The sequence below is a fragment of the Amblyomma maculatum genome, chromosome 6 (genome assembly GCF_055883805.1).
Source record: "Amblyomma maculatum isolate TAMU_Amacu chromosome 6, ASM5588380v1, whole genome shotgun sequence".
In the NCBI taxonomy this organism is placed as follows: domain Eukaryota; kingdom Metazoa; phylum Arthropoda; class Arachnida; order Ixodida; family Ixodidae; genus Amblyomma; species Amblyomma maculatum.
In genome coordinates this window covers 112,134,688-112,156,699 of record NC_139349.1, presented here as the reverse complement: position 1 = coordinate 112,156,699, position 22,012 = coordinate 112,134,688, and the positions used below count along the sequence as shown (strand labels likewise).

The following is a 22,012-nucleotide window of genomic DNA, read 5'->3' as shown; positions in this document are numbered from 1 at the left end:
GCACACCTGCTGGTATTATCTCTATACCATGTGCATTAGATAGGATCTAGCATTTTGCAAGATGTTTGTTGCACTCCAATGCTTAACTCTTTGTAGGGATTTGCTGCATATTGTCTTTAAATTTATCACAAAAGGCGTAGAATGTTAGGCTGCAAAATTTTGTTCGATCTAAAGAACGAGCAGCCATCAGTAGTGGGCTTTCAACTTATTTGCTACAAATAATGGTACACATGCGTCGTTTGGTGAAGCTTTTATTTGCCAAGCCAAAAGAAAAGTTGCATAGAAACTTCAATAGAACTTCGTCTGCTGGAAAATGCAAACTTATATAATGTGATCAATCATATTTAAAGTGCACCATGTGCAGCTCTCAACAGCACTGCTGACTTAGCATTAACATGTTTATACAATACAGAATACTGACGCTCTCTGTACACCAACACAACAGAAGTGGAATATTGACAAAAATGATAGCGTGGTATGTGTATAGTTTGCTCATTGCGCTCAATTCTTCTCAAGTATTTTCACAAGCTTTCTATAGTTGAATAGCTGAAGCATATGCTTGCAGAATTTGTGTCTATATTACTGAAGCATCTACTAAACCCCTGGAACTGACAGCAGCATTCTGTTCACTAAAAGCGTACTTCAACTCAAGATGATCAAATTGCAATGGCATATTGGCTTCTTAAGAGCCCTGAACATACACTAAAGCGAGGAAGTGGGTTGAACTTTTGTAGATGGGCTTGTACAGGTTATGTTTACGATCCATTACTGGGCAAGAATGAGCACACAGCACTCAGAAATTGAACAAGGTAAACAACAGCCTGTTCGAGCGGCTGTGTGTGCAAGTGGCAGTAGCGGCTGCACAACAGCTTTTGAATTGCACAGAGGCCTGTGATTGCAAAAAGGGCAGCGTTTAGCTTGTGGCAATATGCTGCTCCTCTCGGGAAAGGCTTTGTACAGTCCCCTCCATGCGCATTAGGATTTAAGTCAGCTGGGTAGGCCTTTCCTAGCACCCGCCATTGTGTGCCTGTAGCTGAAGCTTGCTTTCCAGTTCCTGGATCTTCTTTTCTTTGCTGGCCAGCTGGCTCCGAAGTCGACGCAGCTCCACACTTTGGTTCCTGAATGCCTTGCGTAGCTGCACAGAAAAAGGTTTGCCATTAAAAAGTGCCTAGTGGGTGATTGGGCTGCTTTTCCCAGTTAATGGTATTGCTCATGGTGAAGTCATCTGAATTATTTGAAAAATGGATGCAACCCTATCACTGACCAAATATGGGTATCAGGGCGTATTTGTGAAGTAAAACTTCTACAGTAATGGTGTGTGCATAAGTTTTAAATTGAGGCGGGCACATGAAACAAATATTGATGCGATAATCATGCAAAAGCACCAGTGGTATGGTCTATGGGGATAAAACGCGACTTCTTTATTGTGGGGTGTGTAGCATCAAGGTACTATAGCAACACTATGACATGTCATGCACCTGGAAGGTTGTTTCCTGCTCTACACACTAGCAGCACATTTAGATAATCTTCATCTATGGCCTCCAGTGGGCATAGTATATCTGTGACCATAAAGTTGTATGCCTGCAGGAAGTGCATTTTCCTACGGCGAAAGTAGTGCTGCATTCCGGTAAATGACAGATAACGCCTATGATCAACGGCTTTTGGTGTTAAATACCAAAGGCAGTTTCATAAGCCTGGCTAAAGCCAGAACCCGATATTTTTTTTTCTGCAATCGCAACCATCAGGTTGCGTAGACGTTATTTGAAACGCAAGGAAAACAATATACCTTCCGTCCTGTGTCAGATGTAACCTGGTGAAAGGTATTAAGGGCTTGCTATTGCATTTGTCAAATTCTTCAGACTTGCATGGGCAAAATATTTTTTTTAGCGTTGTGTGGAACGACTTACAGCATTTTACTGAACATAGTGCGAAAAAGCAGTAGATAAGTGCATGCGTTTTGCTTTCAAATTCAACTGCCAGACAACAGTTGTGATGTCATTTATGCATTGAAGCCATGTGCTGCTGACAAGAACAGTATAGTCGCTATATTGCTAATTTTAATTTGTACCAATTCTTGTGCAAGCCTGCCATAAGGTTAATATAATATCAATAGGTAGCAATATTGCACTTTTCATGTAGTGTGTGACCAAAGCGCAGCTATTACGTAGCCGCCATTCGGCCGCTGAAACCTGAACTGCACGGGAAAAATCTTGATAATAAACTATTCAGTTGCTGTAGGTTAGTTCTGTGTCGTGTTCATGTACACTACTGTCTTGCGCAGTGTTCCAAAGAAAAAACTTGCATAATATGCATACTTTCACAAGCTCTGTTAGCAGCAGCGCTCTGGGTGTACTAATGCTCTCCTTAAGTGGATCTGACAAAACGTTTGGCACTGCCTTAATATTGTGTAATACTGTAAGTTCTCACGGACTATAAGTGGCGCTGAATCCGAACCAAGATGGCGACCTGAAGAAAGACTAGTTTTGGTGGCATTGCAAAATTATTCTCATTGTTTCACTGAGGGAACTAAAACACTTTGTATTTGTGTAAAACAAGAACCTGATGGCAAATTGCAGATCACCTCCCTGTGCCTGCAAGCATACGCTGTGCAAGCTGACCCACACAATTGTTACTGGCCTTCAGGGAGTTTTCGCCAATGTTGGGACCACCAGCACAGAATGAAAGGCAGGAAAGTCGAGAGAAATTCAAGCATATCTCCTCGGGTTTAATGCTACATGGTTAGAGGTAAGCAAGGCTTTTTAAACTTGTGACTGAAGGCTAAAATAGATTGCGATGGTTTCGCTTTCAATTGTCTGCTTGAATTCCGATTCAGGAGACTGAACCTTGCTACCATTGCGCATGGCCCTCACCTCAGTTGAACAAGCAACATCCTTGTGCTTACACTATGAGCAAACTTGTTTAGTGCGCAAGAGTGATGTGCTGCAGAACAAATCGTAGTGGGCAACTGCTGTGTTAATTAGGACGGACAGTGTGCTCGTTCTTGCTTTTTTTTTTTCCTACCTATTTGCTATTCAGCTTGAGCACTTACTGTGAAACCAGCACTCGCTATAAAGTTTCACTATTTGTTCCACAGAGGACCACTCAAGCGCTGCAACCTATAGTTTTGCAATGCGCTTGTCTCTCACCGCACCGGTCCCTTCACATTAATGTCTTATTTGTGGTCCCGCGCAAAGTGAGTGTATAGAATAAACAAGCAACATTGTGAAAATATAAAATAAAGCAAGGAAAAAAAATTCCACTGCTTTTAATTGCAGGTTCAATTACATGGAGGTACAATTTTGCAAGGTTTACAGTTGCTTCATGACCACAAAACAACTACCCATATCGTTCAATGAAAAAAAAAAAAAAGCTATAATGCCGCGCAGTTCTAAACTGAGAGAAAGGTTGTCTCGGAAAAAATGCCCCAAGCACACAACTTTTGACTCTGTTACTGGCTTCCCAATGCGCTACTGCAAAAGCTGTCGTCTTTTCGGGCTGCTGGCAGTGGGAAAGCAGTGGAATGATACCTTCAGTCTTTTCCATCTCGTTGACAAGCAATAAAGGCATGCAGCTGTGCTGCTGAGTTTTGTGTGTGTGTGTGTGTGTGTGTGTGTGTGTGTGTGTGTGTGTGTGTGTGTGTGTGTGTGTGTGTGTGTGTGTGTGTTACGCCACTTCTGAGACTGCACCTGGAAGTGTTTGGTAAGCAGTAGAGAACAGCTCACCAAATTCTCCGTCAATGAGATACAGTGCAGGTGCAATGTGGCAGTGATGGTGTGAAGTTCTCTAATTTTCTTATAGGAAACTGTGATGATGTCTAAATGCGGCGACAAAGCACTCGCAATGGATCAAACTGTGCCACGCACTGAACTTCCTTAGACTAGTTTGCGGCACTGCCACAGTGTGACTTCGATCACTTGAAAATTCTGGATACTTGCTTCACGAGATAAAAGATTTTACACATGAGTGGTAGTACGAAGGCTCATGGGGTGTTGACGCATTGCATATTAGAAAGAGGGGGAGTGAACGTGTTAGTGACATGTCCGCAGCTCTGTTTAACATGATGTGCCTTGACCAGTTCGCTTGAAGAGCATTTTTTATCTACCTTTCATACCGTGCATGTCTTATTTCCTCTATATATTGCTGCCTGGGTATGAACAAAGCCATATGATTGTTTAGTGCCAGTCCTGTGTCCTTTTTTATGTCAGTGTTCGTCTCTGAAATTGTGCTATAATGACTCCCGAGAAACCACATTATCTAGCCGGCCTTTCAAGTTATTTTAAAACTTGCACGGTAGTGGCTTAGGTGATTCCAGCTTTAATGCATTTTGTCCATATAAACAGCCTTCTTGTCCAAATAAAGCTTGAAGGTAATCACAGAGGAAGGAAAAAACGTACAGGGGAGGCTGTGACATCAAAATATTTTGAGCTGTAAGTGAAGCCTCTGCCATATTGAAGTTGGCCACCTCAGTCACGTCCCAGCTCAACTGTGCATGCGCTTTGAGGGTCAAGGAAGAGCAGGCAACCTTGCTTTGTGTCCTGCCACCGGCAGCTGACAGACTGGAACTTGCATCGATCAGGAATGCAGGATACAGCTATAGGGAACCCAAGCTCAAGTTTCTGTGCGCAAAACCACTGCCATGCCTCCCCTGGCGGTGAGTCATCAAGGTTACTGAGAAGCGCAGCGGGCGGTGCCGGCAAGACTGTGGAGGTAGCACCAATAGTATGTGCGCATACATGCCTTTCAGTCTGATCAGGGAGTAGGAGGCAAGTGGCGCAGGGCAAGCGGTCTCTCCCCGTAGTTGATTTTGTACGAAAAGATAAAAAAGATTTGCTTCAATAGGTTTTCATTCAAGATTGCTGGTTTTCTTGCCTGTTATGAATAATGAGATGAGAGGGGACCAGGCTAATGGTTCGTTCAAAGAGTGGAAGCTGCCTATGAAACTAACAATAAACTGTTGCTCACCGGAAAGCATTTTTCGCGGGCTCAGAATTGACCCATTGATTTTACCAAAGCACTGCATTATACGGTATTAATGTTCTTCGAACCCGCGGGCAAAGGGGTTGAAACATTAGCTAATGCCCCACTGGAGCATGAGTTTACTTTGTAATAATTTACATGCAGGCAGTTTTGTTTCGTTGTAAGTTCCAGCTTTACAAGGGCTTCTTCCATCTCGAAAGAAAAGCTCTCACGTTTCATGGGATGATATGCCTGCTGTGAATAAACAAATATGAGTTAGTGTTGGCTTTTACCACTGTCTTAAAAGTGCTATTAGCTTTCTGAACTTTCCTCAGCAAATACTAACCCTTTGGCATTGCTGTCCAATAATCCGAGAGCGGATAGTGCTAAAACTTACCATTGTTTTGTGTGTGTTTGCACTCTAGTTATTTACGCGTCGCATGCACTAGTTTGACACCACCGGCACTAAGTACTGTGTTTGCACAGCAAGTTGTGTGCCTGCAAATTCCATATTCTCACAAAGCCCAGGTCCAAACATACGCGTGAGAACTGAAGTAGCAGAGCCTAACTTCTCAGCCTAGCCTTGCGAACAATTCAGTGGGTGATACCTCAATGGATAGAGAACGCATTTCTCTAGCCTTCCCAGGCTTTTCAGTGGGTAGATACAACTGACACAGAGAGATGTTTCTCGCGTACCATGAACTTTCATCCTTGGGGGAACACAATGACTTATCAAAATGTGCTCTTCATATTTGACAACGCAGAACATCGATCTAGTGTGCCATTGAGCGCTTTGATTTGTAGTGCTTATAGAACATTTGATATCTCGAACATATACCAAAAATTAGGGGGATTATTAAGCCCCGTATTAAGGATATGACGCTATAGCGTTTCGCACACAGGGATTTCTATCTTTATTTATTTTTTAACTTTTCATTTGCTTATGTTTATTCAGAAAATGTTTATACGCTGTTACTTAGCATCAGTAAGCATTGTCTTCTAAGCAGTTTGGCACCTTTAAAACATTTTTCATTTCTATCCCTTCAATGAATTTATTTATCAGTTACACACTATATTTCTTAAATGGCAACATCTAGGATTGGCGTTTCATTTTGCGCATTTGGCACCTTTAAACCTCCTTTCTCAATATATATATATTTTTTTCATTTCTTTTATTCACCAATTAATAGCATCGATAACTCGTAATCGCCTGTTACACACCAATCAAGTCACTACAATCACGAATTACAATATGAATTTTTTGCACAACCCCGATATTTTCAGACATGCGGTGCCAACTACTACTACAACTACTCCCACAGTTAGTCGACTGAACGAGCTGTATAAACTACCGCTTAAAATGACTAATACAAGGAGCGCGACGTATGTGATGTGATTACCAATTACAGAAAATAAAAGTCAAGCAAGCAGATTTTTCTAAAGCCGGACCGCTAACGGTACACGGTGCACATCACAAATGCAGCACGAGAGCTATGTGCGGTCTGTGCAGCCCCCGTATCCCTTCGGAATTCGACCCTCCCACGCGTATTTGCGCGCACTTTCCACACCGTGGCGCGTGCGCTAGTCGTGCACCACGTAGGTGGAGCCACGGTCAAAATACGAGAGGGGCGGCGGCGCCGAAGGAGGAGAGAGGAGATGGCGCTACTTTTAGTTTATTGAGGGGCTTTAGGAGCAGCAGCGCCGCTTTTTGGGTGTATGCTCGACTGCTGCATACCTAGGTGTCAGACGTGCCTGCCAGAAAAAGAGCTGGGCATCTATTCGAGCAATCACGTTCACGCAAAAAACGGTCACAGAGTTTGCAAGATTATGGCGTGCTGCTCCGGCCTTCACAGTTCTTTATCCGGCCCCTGGGTATGTAAGTGCATCTCGCCTATGTTTTTTCTTTCAGGCTTGCACTGCTGATAGAAATGACTGCACAACACCCGAAACATGGCAGAAGAGGATTGCGATGTTCCTGTGCTAAGCCTAATCGGCATGCGAAAGTAGTTGGGCTTCCGATATGGCATGCTAAAAAAACTAAACGCACTAGATTCAAAACTAAGGTGCATTAAAAGTAAAAGATAGGGTGCTAGCGGTGGCCTAACTGGAAAAAATTACATGCCAGTGTGCTCTGTCAGCAGATGCACAGCAGCGAGCAAGGGTGCTGACCATCTCGATTACCTGATCGTCTGAACAAGTGAGGCCCCGCTACTACCATCAGTAATCACCAGGCATTGAATGCTCATGCAAGGGTTTAGTGTTTACCCACATCGTGCAGCAACATTGGTTTCCGGTGCCATGCGCTTTCTGCTTTGTCAGCCGGAAAGGGCGCTTTTTTTTTTTTTTTTTTGTCGGCATGACTACCGTGGTTGGTGCTTCGCTTGGTGGCGAGTTTGTGCACTAAAAAGTATAAATGCTTGTGCATCACTTTTGGAAGTGTGGTCAAACTGGTGCTAGACTGAAAATGTTGCTGTTCATGCTGAAGCAAAAAGGGAATGCCGTCAAATTTTCTGCACGGTGCAGGCAAACAGTAAACCCCTGCAAGAACCATTGAAGGTGCCCCTGGCGAGCAGTGATACAACAGCAGAGCGGCTTTTCTCGTGCCAGCCTACTCTCGTTCTCTGCTGCGCATTTGCTGATAGCAGTTTTTTCCAGTTTTGCCACCACTCGCATGCTCAGTTTTACTTTTGGTGCACTTGTACTTTGTGGCCCCTTGAAAAACAAAACAGTTAGCAGCTTGGCTAACGAAGCTGTAACTCGATAAGTAGGAGCAGCCGCGTGCCCATGACAACGCTTTGTTATGCTAGCAATTCCCATGATTCTATGCTTAAGATCACATGACTTACGCCACACTTTTTGTAATGCAGTTTGGAGAATGGAACCTCCCTGTCTTTTCCTTCCTCCGTGAAGGTAACAATAATAAATTAAAGGGATTGAACACTGACCAAAACGTGCCACAAGATTATGGTGGTAATGAAAAAGGTATTGCCGCCGGGAGTATAGACCACGCGCTCTAATTTCCAAGTAATGAGAATATACAATTTTAATTTGTTATTGAAAATTGCATAAGACAAACTTGTATGACCTCTTGCGGCAAAACGCTGTCATTATCAGTGTAAGTACATCACATTACCACATGTTGGGAAAATATTGCCACTTTTCTTAAATGCACAGTGCTCTTTCTTTTTCCAGAAGTGCTCATCACATTTTATGTTTAGCACTCTCACTGGTGCCTCCCTTAAAAGAAACAATGCTCCTTTCTCATTGCCCATGATGTGTTAAAGCATTTGTTACATGGTGCCACAGTGTTTTGCATTTCTTGGACGAAGCAATGGCCACAACTTGCTAAAACGTTCGTCGACGAGGCCTACGTTCCTGTGTCCTAGCAGCCTATAGTGCCAAAAATGAAATGAATGTTTCTTTATATTAAGAATGGCTAATATATGGTCTGGTGGGAGAGATTAATGTTAGCTTTTTCCCACGCATGGTCTCTGCTTGTCGTTTCCAGCACCAGCCTACATTAAAACAGCATGCATACACCGATAGAAAAATGCCCGGTAATATTTTTCTATGCCGTTTCTAACAACACTTATGTTATCAACAGTTTTAGCACGTGAGCATTTTCCAGTGTGTGCAGTTACAAGCAGCTGCTATATAATGGCAACAGCTAGTGTGTGAAAATGTAAATTGCTGAGTTATTTGCAGTAGCACAAGTAATTCTACTGAACCTTGCAAGGTGTTACGCTGTTCAGCGTGCTAACAATGAATTTTATCAGATGAATCCTGCTGATGATAACCGTGCCAATGCAATGGCAGGAGAATTCCACAGAGTATGAGGCATGTGAATATGCTCCTGCAATAAACATGATAGATTCATCATCATCATCATCAGCCTGATTATACCCACTGCAGGGCGAAGGCCTCTCCCATATTTCTCCACTTAACCCGGTTCTGTGCTAGCTGCATCCACTTGACCCCTGCGAACTTCTTAATCTCATCCGCCCACCTAACTTTCTGCCGCCCCCTGCTACGCTTTCCTTCCCTTGGAATCCAGTTTGTTACCCTCAGCGACCATCGGTTATCCTCTCTTCGCACTACATGTCCTGCCCAGGTCCATTTCTTCTTCTTAATTTCTACTAGAATGTCGGTAACTTGAGCTATTTCTCTGACCCACTCTGCACGCTTTCTATCTCTTAATGTTACCCCTACCATTTTTCGTTCCATAGCCCTCTGGGTTGTCCTCAACTTAAGTAGAACTCTCTTGGTTAGCCTCCACGTTTCAGCCCCATAGGTGAGTACAGGCAAGATGCAACTGTTGTATACTTTCCTCTTGAGCGATACCGGTAAGCTGCTAGTCATAATCTGCGAGTGCTTGCCGAATGCGCTCCATCCCAATCTTATTCTTCTTGTTATTTCCTTTTCGTGGTCCGGATCTGCGGTTACTACCTGTCCTAAGTAGACATATTCGCCTACTATTTCCAGTATTTCGCTACCTAATGTAAACTGCTGTTGCTTCCCGAGGCTGTTGAACATTACCTTAGTCTTCTGCATATTGATTTTCAAGCCTACCTTTCTACTTTTCCTGTCTAGGTCATCAATCATTATTTGCAGTTCATCCCCCGAGTTGCTTAGCAAGGCAATGTCATCAGCAAATCGCAGATTACTGAGGTATTCTCCATCTAGCCTTATCCCTAACTGCTCCTATTCCAAGTCTCTGAATACCTCCTCTAAACAAGCTGTGAATAGTACTGGGGAGATTGTGTCTCCTTGCCTAACACCTTTCCTTATGGGAATTTTGTTACTTTCGTTATGCAGAACTATGGTTGCTGTGCAGCCACTATATATATCTTCCAGCACTTTCACGTACGGCTCGTCTACCCCCTAATTTCGCAATGCCTGCATCACCGCCGAGGTTTCAACTGAGTCAAATGCTTTTTCGTAATCAATGAATGCTATGTATAAGGGCTGGTTATATTCCGAGCATTTTTCTATCACCTGATTGATGCTATGGATATGATCGATAGTAGAGTACCGTTTCCGAAACCCTGCTTGATCCTTTGCTTGATTGCAGTCTAAGGTTGTCCTGATTCTATTAGCTATTACCTTAGTAAATACCTTATACGTAACAGACAGTAAGCTGATTGGTCTGTAATTTTTAAGGTCCTTAGAGTCCCCTTTCTTGTGAATGAGGATAATGTTTGCATTCTTCCATGGTTCCGGTACCGTCGATGACACCAGGCACTGCGTATACAGGGTGTCCAGCTTTTCTAGCACGATCAGCTGATTTCCCCCTTTTCATAGTTTCTAGTGCTTTCTGATAGATTACATGCGCTCAAAGCAGAGAGAAACTTCAGCAGCTGTTTAAGTCCTGCTCTTGGTAGCTTTTTTTTTTTTTTTCCCCTACAAAACCACACTGTCACACAGCTAAAAAAAAAAAAAAAGATCATCTCGTGCATGCACTTACCAACTGTTATTCGCCTAAATCCCGGTAACACGCCACTTCTCAAAGGTCTTATACTGCATAGGAGGTTCATTGCTCTATGAGAACAAAACCAAAAAGGAGCAGCTACGTGGAGATAAGGTGAAGATGATTTAGCTAACCTCCGTGAGCGCCTTCTGTCGACCGGCAATCGCGTGAAATATGTAAAGAGGTCAACTAAAGTGTGGCAATGCAAAATAAATAGTAAATTAGAGAACAAACGAAATATACATGCACAAAAAAAAGGCAACAAAGAAAGCACAGTGCGCAAGGAGCAAAGCATTTGTACGTCGATGCGGCTGCTGAAACATTCGAAGTCTTCTCTCAATACTAAGTTCGTTGTAATGTAAAGTTAACCCCTGAATGGAATGAGGCCTAAATATAATATTCAAAATTATACTTGCGCCAGTGTTTCTGTTTTATGAGCTCACTCATTGGTGCTCTTTCACGCAGGTTAAAGAGCAGCTCCATCATTAGACGAGAATTGCACAATATTCAAGGATTCAAATCTATATAGGCTGTACGTAATGCATGCAAAGTGTTTTTGCGCTAGCATTCAAACCGATTGCGTAGACGATTAAACCCTGAGCTTCTCCTCACAGCACTAAAGTTCTGCAGAGAAGCTCGGTGATGACGTTGCGGACGGTAATATTTTTTATGTTCATTGCCTTCGCCCGCATCCTGTGCACCTTTTCTGATTGTGCTAATCAACATATCTAGAGTTTAGCTTTTGGCAGCTCTGTTTTTACTTCTTCAAACCAAGTGTGTCTATGCAGGAAATGTACCGGACCATCAATGAAGTCATCATGCGCCCCCCACCCGTCGCTGCGCAGTGCAGAGAAGCTCGATAGCCGTCGCGGTTTGAATCGCTAATTTCACCAAGTTTCAAATGCTAGCGCCAAGATATTTCGTATGCTTAAACTGCAAGCTATAATCATTCGACCGCTTGAAACTCATAGAAATTTTAAATACTGGTGCAGCTTCCCTTTAAAGGCAGCTGATAATCGCCTTTCCCACCATGGGATTTTTTCGTAAAGGTCTTCAAGGCTTTGCCATGTAGCTGCGTGTCCACCGCCTTTGGAGCAAAGAACCGTAACTCCCAAGGCCTTACAAATGCCCGTGTGACAGGGGTATTAATCACTAATCCCTTTATTTGTGCCTTTATCATAACACACATACTTGTTAGCATGCAGTCCGCACGCTGCCACATTATGTCTAAGGCCGTAGTTACTTTAAAGGTCCACGGAAAAAGCCCCCAAGAAGCCACTGATAAACGTGTTCAGTGTGTAGAACACATCCTTTTGAGCATTAACGCAAAGTATAACTCCTTGGAACAAAACCAGCGATTTATTATTAATTTTTCAAAACAGCGTTTTTGAAATTCGCGGGCAGAGAGAATGTCGCTTGGCGGTGTCGCATGGACCTATTTCCTTAACCCGTGACGTCACGGGTGAGTTGACTGGCAAGGCTTGCTAGAAGCTGCCATTCGCTGCGGCCACTGCAGCCATGACATCACGGACACTCTTCCGGTAGCTGCGAAAGTCGTCTGCTCGTGCGCTGCTCGAACTCTGTGCGGGCTGTTACACAGCTCTCCGCCCTTATCGGTTAGGTGTTCATTGCCCATTAAGTACAACAACCGAAGCGACGCAGGGATCGGCAGAACGAAGCTGCATTTACAAATATCTTATTTATATAACGTGGTTTCAGGAGTACCGAAGGGTCGTCCGACGAGGCGTCAACAGCACGGTTATGGTCAAGCACCGCACGATGGCAGCACCTCCTCGACCGCCGTAAATACCGCCGCTGTGGCCCCTCCTCCCGCATACTGTTCGCGAACGACACAGCGGATCGTTAGCACCGATGTCCGAAATAAAGCGTGCTAAAATTTGTTGGCGTCGGGAATACTGAGCCGAATATCAAGTATGAAGCCCTCGTGAGGGTCACTGACCAGCAGCAAATTGCTGGTAAGAGCGATAGCCGTGATGCAAGCTAGTTTCTGCTCAAGCCAGCTGCTGCTGATGCATTTCGGCTGATCCGATCTGCTCGTACTAGCTCTGCGATTAATGCGTCGGCAGAGTTAATCCTATAATTATTTTACTATGGCAAGATAGGATTCACTATAAGACAGTTTCATAAGTAGACGATTTAGGACAGCGTTGATCATGTTCCAAAGCGTCGACCGCTGCGGCTTCAAAGCGAAACAATTTAGGCGTAGCGACGACTAGGGACGGTCACGCACGACGCCGTCGCAATGCGCGCCCCACCCCCGTGGTAATTATGTAACGTACCTCAGCCTGCTCGCAGCATCCCGTGCTGCAAGCGTTGCAAACTCTTGTACTTTCATAGCTAAGGCCGCGCATTTTTTGACGTTCTGCTCAGCAACAAGCCGTTCAAACGATACTGCAGGCAAGACAAGGCTTCAGTACGCAGTCTCTGCGCTGTTGGCCATAATCGAAGATGTCTGGCGGCACCATATTCTATACATCGATCTTTAAACGTGATACAGTGGGCAAATGAATAATTTTGTGAAGCAGACCTGCTCGTACGTTGCGCGCACTCGGGCGCCGGCGAGTAGCTTCTGTCAACAGACGCCGTCATAACCTTGGTTAACGACGCAAACCGAGGTCGCCAAGCTCGTTTTGCGATTGATTTTCGCGGTTAGTGGTGTAACCATGGTTTGGTCCGCCGTGTAACATAGGGTAACTCCTCAGGCGTGTGCGAGCGAGGACGGGTTGACTCGAGTACGCCAGCGAGCGAGCGCGCGGCAACCGGAAGTTCGTCGAAGTGACGTATGTCTAGGCGGAGCTTTGAACTTGCTTGTATTCTTTATTTTTTTTATGGCTCCCTTCGGCGTACGAGTTGAGAGGGAAAATTGGAAGGGTCATTTTTAATCGCCGATATCTCTGGTGTTGCAGAAGCTAGATCGAAAATTTTTGCAGGAGAATGATGGGTGGTTCAATAACTATCAGTGTTATGGCGTTGTTTACCCTTCTTGGTGACCTCTTTCAGTGGACCTTTAAAGCCATATGAACGTGCCCACATGGCCTGCAGGTAGAGCATCCGGTTTGGGATCTGACGGGCCCGTGTTCGATTACTATTTAAGAGGAGGTAACTGAAGTGGAAGCTCCTGTCATGCCATATAGTCCCATGACATCAAAATCAGCTCCTGGTCACGTCACCTGCCAGCCATCTTCTGCTGGAGTGCAGGGTCGTGATGTTTTGCTCACAATGCTGAAAGCGACAGATTTTGAGCAGAAAGGCCTTTAATTACCTCAAAATATATGAATGTGTTTCTTCGGTAAAGCTTCTATTTGTCAGTAGTAGTGCCTGTGTTATGTGCTCATAACATGTAGGTGTGTGCAGCATACCACCAAGGCAAACATTGCGCAGATCTATAAAACAACAATTGTAGAGGCACGGCTGTGTCAAACCTCTCATAGCTTCACATTCTGCTGCATGTCCACGCAGCTAGTATATGCTGCTGTGTTTTTGCTGTTGTTTTTTGCACATACTAAATACGGTCACATGACAAGTATAGTAGCTGCCATCTATTAGTGGCATTCTCCGACTCAATGGTTGAATGTTGTGAGTAAAAGACGGAAGAGTTCCGTTCTGGAACAGACGACCGCCAGCAGTTCGAGCAAGACCAACCTGTTCCAGAACGGAACTCTTCCGTCTTTTACTCACAACATTCAACCATTGAGTCGGAGAATGCCACTAATAGATGGCAGCTACTATACTTGTCATGTGGGCGTATTTAGTATGTGCAAAAAACAACATACTAAATACGGCCACATGACAAGTATAGTAGCTGCCATCTATTAGTGGCATTCTCCAACTCAATGGTTGAATGTTGTGAGTAAAAGACGGAAGAGTTCCGTTCTGGAACAGGTTGGTCTTGCTCGAACTGCTGGCGGTCGTCTCCTCACGGCAGGACTAACTACGGGGGGAATATATAGGTGGTAAAGAACACTACAACATCAAAAGGCTCCAATATGCCATTTCTGTCCGTGATGATGTGTAGCTTAGCTCGAAAGCACCACTTCTAACAGTCGAACCAATAAAGATTTTTGTCACTTGCATCTAGTCTATTGAGTGTGGGTGAAACAGATGAAAAAAAACGTTCAAGCAGAGAAGACTCGAAAACCGGAACTTCTCATTGGAAGCAAGTAGAGAATGTCGTAGCTGTCGCTACAACTGCTCACCCACATGCTAAACCATGACACACTCTCACGCTGTGGATTGCACACCATCGTCTTCATCAACTTTAAGCTGCTTTTGCACACTCTACTCTGTTTAACGAAAACCCTACCATTTTTATTCCTGAATTGTAGTTTTGTTGGCTAACGAGCTGCAAATAATTACCTCAGAAGTCAGGAAAATAGTGCCTTCGTAAATTCTGCCGAAGACTAAGGGGAAACTTCCTAAAATGTGCAAGTTATACAAAGAGCAAAATGAATGTCAACATCTGCCTACCTGCTGGTATGCACCTCAGTGCAGAAGCATATTTCCGGAACATGCGTAGCCCTCCATCCCTCTTTATTTAATCAGGTTCAAGAAATGCATCATGCGAACTTGAAATGAATCGTGCTAATATGCTGCTCTGCATATTTTTCCACTTTTTCACTTATCATTAATGTAGAGTTACTTTGGGTCTAAAGCCATAAACATTTTTGCTTTTGCCTTGATTCAGTTCATACCCAAAACAGAAAAATTTGAAATGTAATTAAGATGTGCAACAGTATCTTTTAGGTGCATGCTATTATAGCAATCCCAAGTTCTTTCACAGCGATTGTTTGTCAGGCATGAATTTCAAAAAGGGAAATGAATTCAGCCCTACTGTCACTTCTTTGAACAAGGCATTACAGTACTATGGAAAAATGAATGGTAGTTAATATCCATCTCACGAACTTGTCTTATTGTGACCAGGCTAAAATCATAAAAGGAGCGGTGTCAAAATATCATAAAAACGGCAAAGCTACATTGCTAAAATATGCAACCTTGCAGTGGCATGGGCCTCTCTGGGCAGTGAAAGCACTGGTGCAAAGCGTTAGTTTTGCTATGAAAAGAACAACAGTGTAGACAGCGCCTAGGCCATTAAACCTACACCCTTGCGAATCCTAGCCTGTGTCTTCTTACTGTAGGAGGGTTGCTCAAACATAACGATGAAAGTTGGTTTGCTGCATTAGAAGTGTTACTGAACTCAAAAATTGCCTTTAGACAGTATGCATGTACAGTAAAAGCTCGTTAATTCGAACTTCACGGGACCGGGAAAAAAGTTCGAATTATCCGATGTTCGAATTATCGAATGTACCGTATTTAGTCTCGTAACGAACTCGCTCGCATAATGAACCCACCCAGCCCCGATTTGTGCCTACGAATCTGAAAAAAAAAAAATAATAATAATAAAGGCGTCAGTCGTTAGCGCGTCCCTCTGTTTCGCGCCTTCACGGTCCACAACACATTTCTTGGCAGTGCGCCGAGATGCTGGGCGGCGATAACGGCGTGTTTATCTTTTGACTTTAGCTCGGGCAGGGGGGAGGAAAGCGAACTTGGCAAAGTGCCAGCGCTTATCCGGTTTTGCAAGCCTCCTTGTCAGTACGTTCGCTTTATCATGCTATGAGCGACTTGGGCGGGCGGCGCCGTCTACTGCCACTCCACTCCAATCATCGGAGCAAACGGTGCTAAAAAAGCCGGCGTCATGATCGCGGCTGACTCGCGTGCTTCCGTTGACGACTGATGGTGGAAGGATGGATGGCTATTGCAAAAAAAAGTTTAAACCATAGTGCCCGTCCCAGATCATAGCCTTTTATGGGCATTGGCTGGGACCGCGCCGACAGTACTTATCCCTATTTCCAAATTAACAGGGTTGGAATTAACGAGTATTTAGTTGCGAGCTACGGAGGTTGCGCAGAAGAGAGAGCAGGCAGCCGCCGCCGCGCGGCCATGCACTGACCTTGCCGCGGCGGCGTCCCCTCCCTTCAACGCCGCCGGCCGCCACGCTGGTCATGGCGCCATTTAAGTTTTACCCACTCTTCCATGGTTTTACCTGGTTCCTTATTCTGTCCCCGTTTTGGACTTGCGCAGCCTCTAATTATGCCTACCGATCACGGAGTTGTTTCTTTACCATTTTTTTTTTTTTTTTGCCGCGTGATGTGCGCCAAGCCGCCCAGACGCGGCGGTGCGTAGTTCGAATTATCCGTAGCGGAACCGGCTCGCGTTCGAATTAACGGGCTTTTTTATACACACATCTCTATGGAGCTTGGCCGGACCAAGTAGTGTAGTTCGAATTATCCGAAAATTCGAATTATCGAGGTTCGAATTAACGAGCTTTCACTATAATCTATTCATGCTGTATGTATGTGCTCTGCTTATTTATCTTGCAAGACGCTCGCCAAATGGTTGAAAATTTAATTGTAGTTTAAGAATCAACTGGTCGCATGGTACGCTAGCAATTCACCCAGCCCTTCTCTGCACCATTTTCACTGACAAGTGTTTGTGACTAACCTCTTCTTCTGACTGGGGCACATCGCCATCCATTTCGGGCTCACTGGAGCTGCTGTCGTGGTCCTGAATGGTGACGTATGTGGCCACAGGCAGGGTGTGGCTCGCGACCACGTCGCACACGGGCTCCTGTTGCTGCGACCGTGGTGCACTTACGTGGCGCCAGCCATAGTGCTGACCTTGAGGCCGCTTGACCGGTGTCGTCAGGGCCACATTCCCACCAATCGTCATTGCATGTGGCAGCTGCTGCCCAGAGTTTCCACTGCATCAGCCAGGAGAGGACGAACACACGTCAGAGGTCTGACAACTCATGGTGACAGCTGTGGTACACATGCAGTTGTAATCTACTAAAAGCAGTGTCTCCGTTCACTGCCTACAGCGCAGCCACAGTTGCTGGTTTTTCACTCTAAGTAATTTGCATCCTGCTTACTGCCACCAAATACAATGCAGGAGGGCGCTCGGACCGCTTCAAAATATGGCAGCGCATAATCCAGATGTTCCTAATCTTCTCAGTTAAGGGGAACCGCAGCAGCTTTTGAAGAGGTGCTGAGGAAGCCTATATGTCTTGATTTCTGTCCCCTCCTTAAGAGGAGCGTATAAAAAGAGTGCGAGAACATGCAGCCACTGAGAAAATGGCCAAATTGAAGAAAATTATCGCTTGTATAGTGAAGCAATTTGGTATGAGCAGTTGCAGTATGATTAGTTTCAATAAAATCAAGAAATGAGTGGAACAAAAAGAGGGGGGAAGGGGGGGGGGGGGGGGGCATGTTTAGACATGCATGGATTTAGGTTTTCAAAGGAACACAGAAAGCATTCTGCAGAACCCATTGACCTGATGGTCATTTCAGGAAGAAATTTACTAGCATCAGCTGCAAAGAAAAGTGTCGCATTTCAAAAAATGTAAATCCATTGACCTGATAGTCATTTCAGGAAGAAATTTACTAGCATCAGCTGCAAGGAAAAGTGTCACATTTCAAAAAATGTAAATCTATTTTTATTTTTTTTTACTTTTTACAAGATGTGGTAGGAGTCTGAGAGGATAAAGTTGGTGCAGCTGGTGCGTATGAGGGTAAATTGGAGGCATACGGAAGAGGTACTTGCCCTCCAGGGGTGCAGTTAAGAAGATAATGGTGGCTAGGAGTGACACACATCTCACTTTTGCCAAACTTATCAAAAACAGTCTCAGTATTTACTTTGGAGGCTTTGATTTTTGAGGAGCCACCAGACACTCCAGCCAGTGTGACCTTTCTGTACACCTTTCGGCAGTCAGCTACACAGACAATATGTTGTCACACTGTCACACATCAATATGGCAATATAATGTTGCACTAAAATGTTGTGCTACTGTTAAAAATTGACAAATAATACGCAGAAGAATGCAGAAGTTGTTGCACACCTAGCTTAAACTGCAAACAAGAAAGTTGGTCACCAACAACCTATTTGGCAGTATAGTATGCCCGATACTGATATTCTGTTCAAGGCTTTCCCAAAATCACTGAGTGCTCACAGATCACACTAGTGCTAATATGGCAGCTTTTCAAAGAAGACCGGCAATGCAAAAAAAAGTAATAATAAGAAGATTGGCAAACTGCCAATGCTGAAAACAAAGGCAGGACGAGCTTTCATGCTAGTACTACAAGTAAGGCCCACAACATGGAGGCCACAATAACTCACTTGACTGCGCTGTTGTTTCGCTGCGGTGAGTCGTGACTGTTCTGATCGTGGTGGTGGTTGTTGTTGTGATTTGCTTTCTCCCGGTAGTCCACGCTGTTCCCTTGAGAGATGAACATAAATTTTCGCTCGTTGTTTCGGTCAGCTGTCACGAGGTTTCGATCAGAGTTGTACATCACCGGCTTGTGAGTGCGGGCACCTGCGCCAGTCTGCAGGGTAAACAGTACCACTTAAAAATGCTGCGCCATCTATCTCGCTGTCAGCATTTTAATTCTTGGGGAGGATGGAACTAGCAGAATGTTCTTTAAGCAGTATAGGCTTTGATACCAGTTGATAAACCCTCCATGCCAGCATCTTCGCTGCACAGAAACAGCTGACCATGTTGCTCAGAAATCACAAATAAGATCCTAAATTTCTGTTTACTCGTCAATCCCTGCATGCGCATGGAAAATTTGTCTGTCACACTCGGAGTGCATTGAAGAGGGCCTGTGCGCTTCGAGAATCAGACGAAGATTGGCTAGGTTAAGTGCAAATAAAATGGCCCATTCAACTGACATGACAAGCCCTCTGTTGTAATGTGTCTCACTAGATGGCTCCACCATAGCGCACCAAGCATCGTAATTTCTGTATTCTTCAGCAGGAGTGCAAATAGCTTCGGGTCCATGTGCATTTGACAGCTTAAAGCAGGCCAAGCAAGAAGGAGTGAAACAAGCGATGGTTTGTTTTCTCGTGTCTAGTCAGCAGTTCTTGTGGTCACCGGGACCGGCAAAAATCTTTACTATACCAGGGTCTTTACTATATCAGTGGTTGGTATTAACATGGTCCTGAGGTTGCAGTTTGATAATTAAATGGCTACTTACTGAACGAGTCTTGTTACTTAATGAAAAAAAAATACTCTCAGATACCTTCCATATCTGTCTTATCATCTCTTTGTCCAATTTTTTCAGTTACAAGGTTTTTCTCTTTACATCTTGTGGAAGTACTTCTTAACCTTGAGGGCAACGTGGCTATGAGTACAACTAAGTTTGATTTCATGTGAAAAACCAAAGCGTTGCATGATCACGGCATCACCTTTTGCTGTTTCTGTCGATAAGATAAGAAATGCGCGGCGCGGCAGTCAGGTGCTGCAAACCTGCACATGCCGCACCTTCAGTTCTTGCCACTGCTGCCTCGTGCTGCACAGTGCTGTGAATGTTCGGTCGTTTCTTCCCTTCCCTGTTTCTCGCTGCACTTTTACTCTGCTTTATGTTTTGAACGGATCGCGCCGCCTTTTTTCTGTGCTTGTAGGCAGCTTTACTTTTCTTTTTTTTTTTTCCTATGCACTGCATGCTTTCCCTCACGGCTCCAAGGCTGGCTTTCTTCTCCTGAGTGCTACTAAGCCTAGTGGTAAAGCCGTTTAAAAAAAAATTTTTCTTTTTCTTTTTTTTTTTTTTTCTCAAAAGAAATTAGAGACCTTTAGTTTAGAGCTACCGCGCGAGCGTCATAACGCATGCGCAGATCACCTCGATGACGACAGATGGCGCCACGTTCCTGACAAATTTCAGCTGACGCAGCACGCGGAGACCAATCAGCGCGTGCTGTGCTGACTGTGCGCGGTAGCGGTAGACAGCCGCGGTAAGTGGGAGCGCTAAACTAAAAGTCTCTATTGCTTCGCGATTCTAGGTGGCGCGCATGCGGCGATGTCATTCGTGGGAAGATGCCGCCGCAGCCAGATGCACTTTACTATAACCGATTTTTATCAAAACTCTTTACTATAAAGGGAGGAAATGTACAGTGGTCTATGGAAGATGAACTTTTCTATATCCGAGCTTACTATAGCAGAGTTCTACTGTACTTGTTTGGCAATATACTTGTCCATTCAAACAGATGAACCAAACTCGACCAGTGAAAAATATCCATATGGCCAGGTGCCGTTTCCCTGTATTTTCCCTGGGTGTCACTGCACGTCTTTCACTTTTATATAGTTTACACGATTTATCAAAAGTTTGCTCGCATTAAAAGTAACATGCTACTATCTCTGAACGTTATTCCCTCACTCAAGATTTACCTAGTTCTTGCCCATTGAACGGAGTGCAAAACCCCAAGAAATGTAAAACAGCAAGCCTTAAATTGAGCGCATGGACAAGGAAAGCCACTGAATCGACATGGAGCGCTGTTCAGTGTTCATGACAAATGTTCAGCAGCTGGCCTAGTAAATCTACATTTGACAGCCGAATCTTATGTCATCCTTGGACATGACAACTGGCAATGAGGAGGGGATCTGATTGCCTAGTGACGTCATGTTGCACCATGACAGGTTGTGTAATGTTAATGAGCTAAGACGACCACTGAGAAGCTGGAACGGTTCAAGGCATTCAAGGCAGGCATGACTGATTTGGTGGAGTGTCAGGACTATGCTCAGCTGTATTTTGCTGCCACAACGAAGAAAACCAGAAAGCATTATTTCTGACAACTTGCGGGACAACCACAGAGTTAGTGCTGCAAAGCTTGCTTGCGCTGACAAAGCCAATGGATGCAACACTCAAGGCAATTGGCAGCTTTTAGCTAAAGCTTCAAACCAAAGATGTCTGAAGTAATAACTTCATTGTGGCACTTAACGGGCTTGACGATTACTTAGACCGCATGATGAGCGACTAGATTGTATGTAGTAAAATGACGCAGGAATGCAGACACAATGATCTTCAAGAAGAAAATTTGGCTGAGCGGCAGCGCTGTCAGGTGTCAGCACAATAAACTAGCATTTAGTATGGACAGTAGGGGACTGTTTGCAATGACTCAGCAGTGGACCAGAGCAGTCAGACAGTGATGAAACTGTGTGCAGTGCACAGGATAGCTGGACAGCACAGATAGCGCATTTGCTCGCATAATGATCGCAGTTTGTTTTATTAAAATTCATGCAATCTAGGGGTGCGGTCATTACACCCCTAAAACTTTCTGAGCACTTTAAATGCAAACAAGTTGCAGGTACAGACTTTTTAAAATAGCTATTACTATCGTACCCAAAAATAAATGTTGAGTAAGGCTTACCTTTTTATAAACACACATTGCATAGGCATTACATAAGCTGCACATTGCCCTTTTATTTGTTTTCTCATTCAATGCTCTAATCTGAGACTGAATCCTCACTGTCATTGCTGCACAATTCATTGTCGGAAATGGCAACAGAAAGTCGTCATCTGTTCCACCCAGTGTGTTCAATATGCCGGTCTTCTTAAACCTCTTGGCCAATACCTTGTCGGGGATATTGCTCCACGCTTCAACGATCCACAAACAAAGTACCTCCACAGATGGTCTTCCGATTTTTTCCACTCGGTGTCAAATCATGCTGACCTCTTGTCATACACTGTGTAGTCTTCAGAAATCTTCTAACATTATCCTTGAACGGTCTGTTCAGAGACACAT

General features: G+C 44.3%; 1 protein-coding gene across 2 annotated transcripts in view; it reads right to left on the bottom strand.

The window, feature by feature from the left end:
* Positions 1-235: 235 nt before the first annotated feature.
* LOC146186603 (coronin-2B-like) overlaps positions 236-22,012 on the bottom strand; it is a 214,930-nt gene continuing 193,153 nt past the window's right edge. For both annotated transcript variants that reach the window (XM_084607330.1, XM_084607329.1), the window contains 3 exons: positions 18,614-18,819; positions 16,943-17,201; positions 236-1,135 (listed from right to left, as the gene is read on the bottom strand). In XM_084607330.1, the coding sequence (XP_084463456.1) occupies positions 1,007-1,135; positions 16,943-17,201; positions 18,614-18,819 (594 nt within the window). In that variant the 3' untranslated portion in view covers positions 236-1,006. The remainder of the gene's footprint in view (positions 1,136-16,942; positions 17,202-18,613; positions 18,820-22,012) is intronic.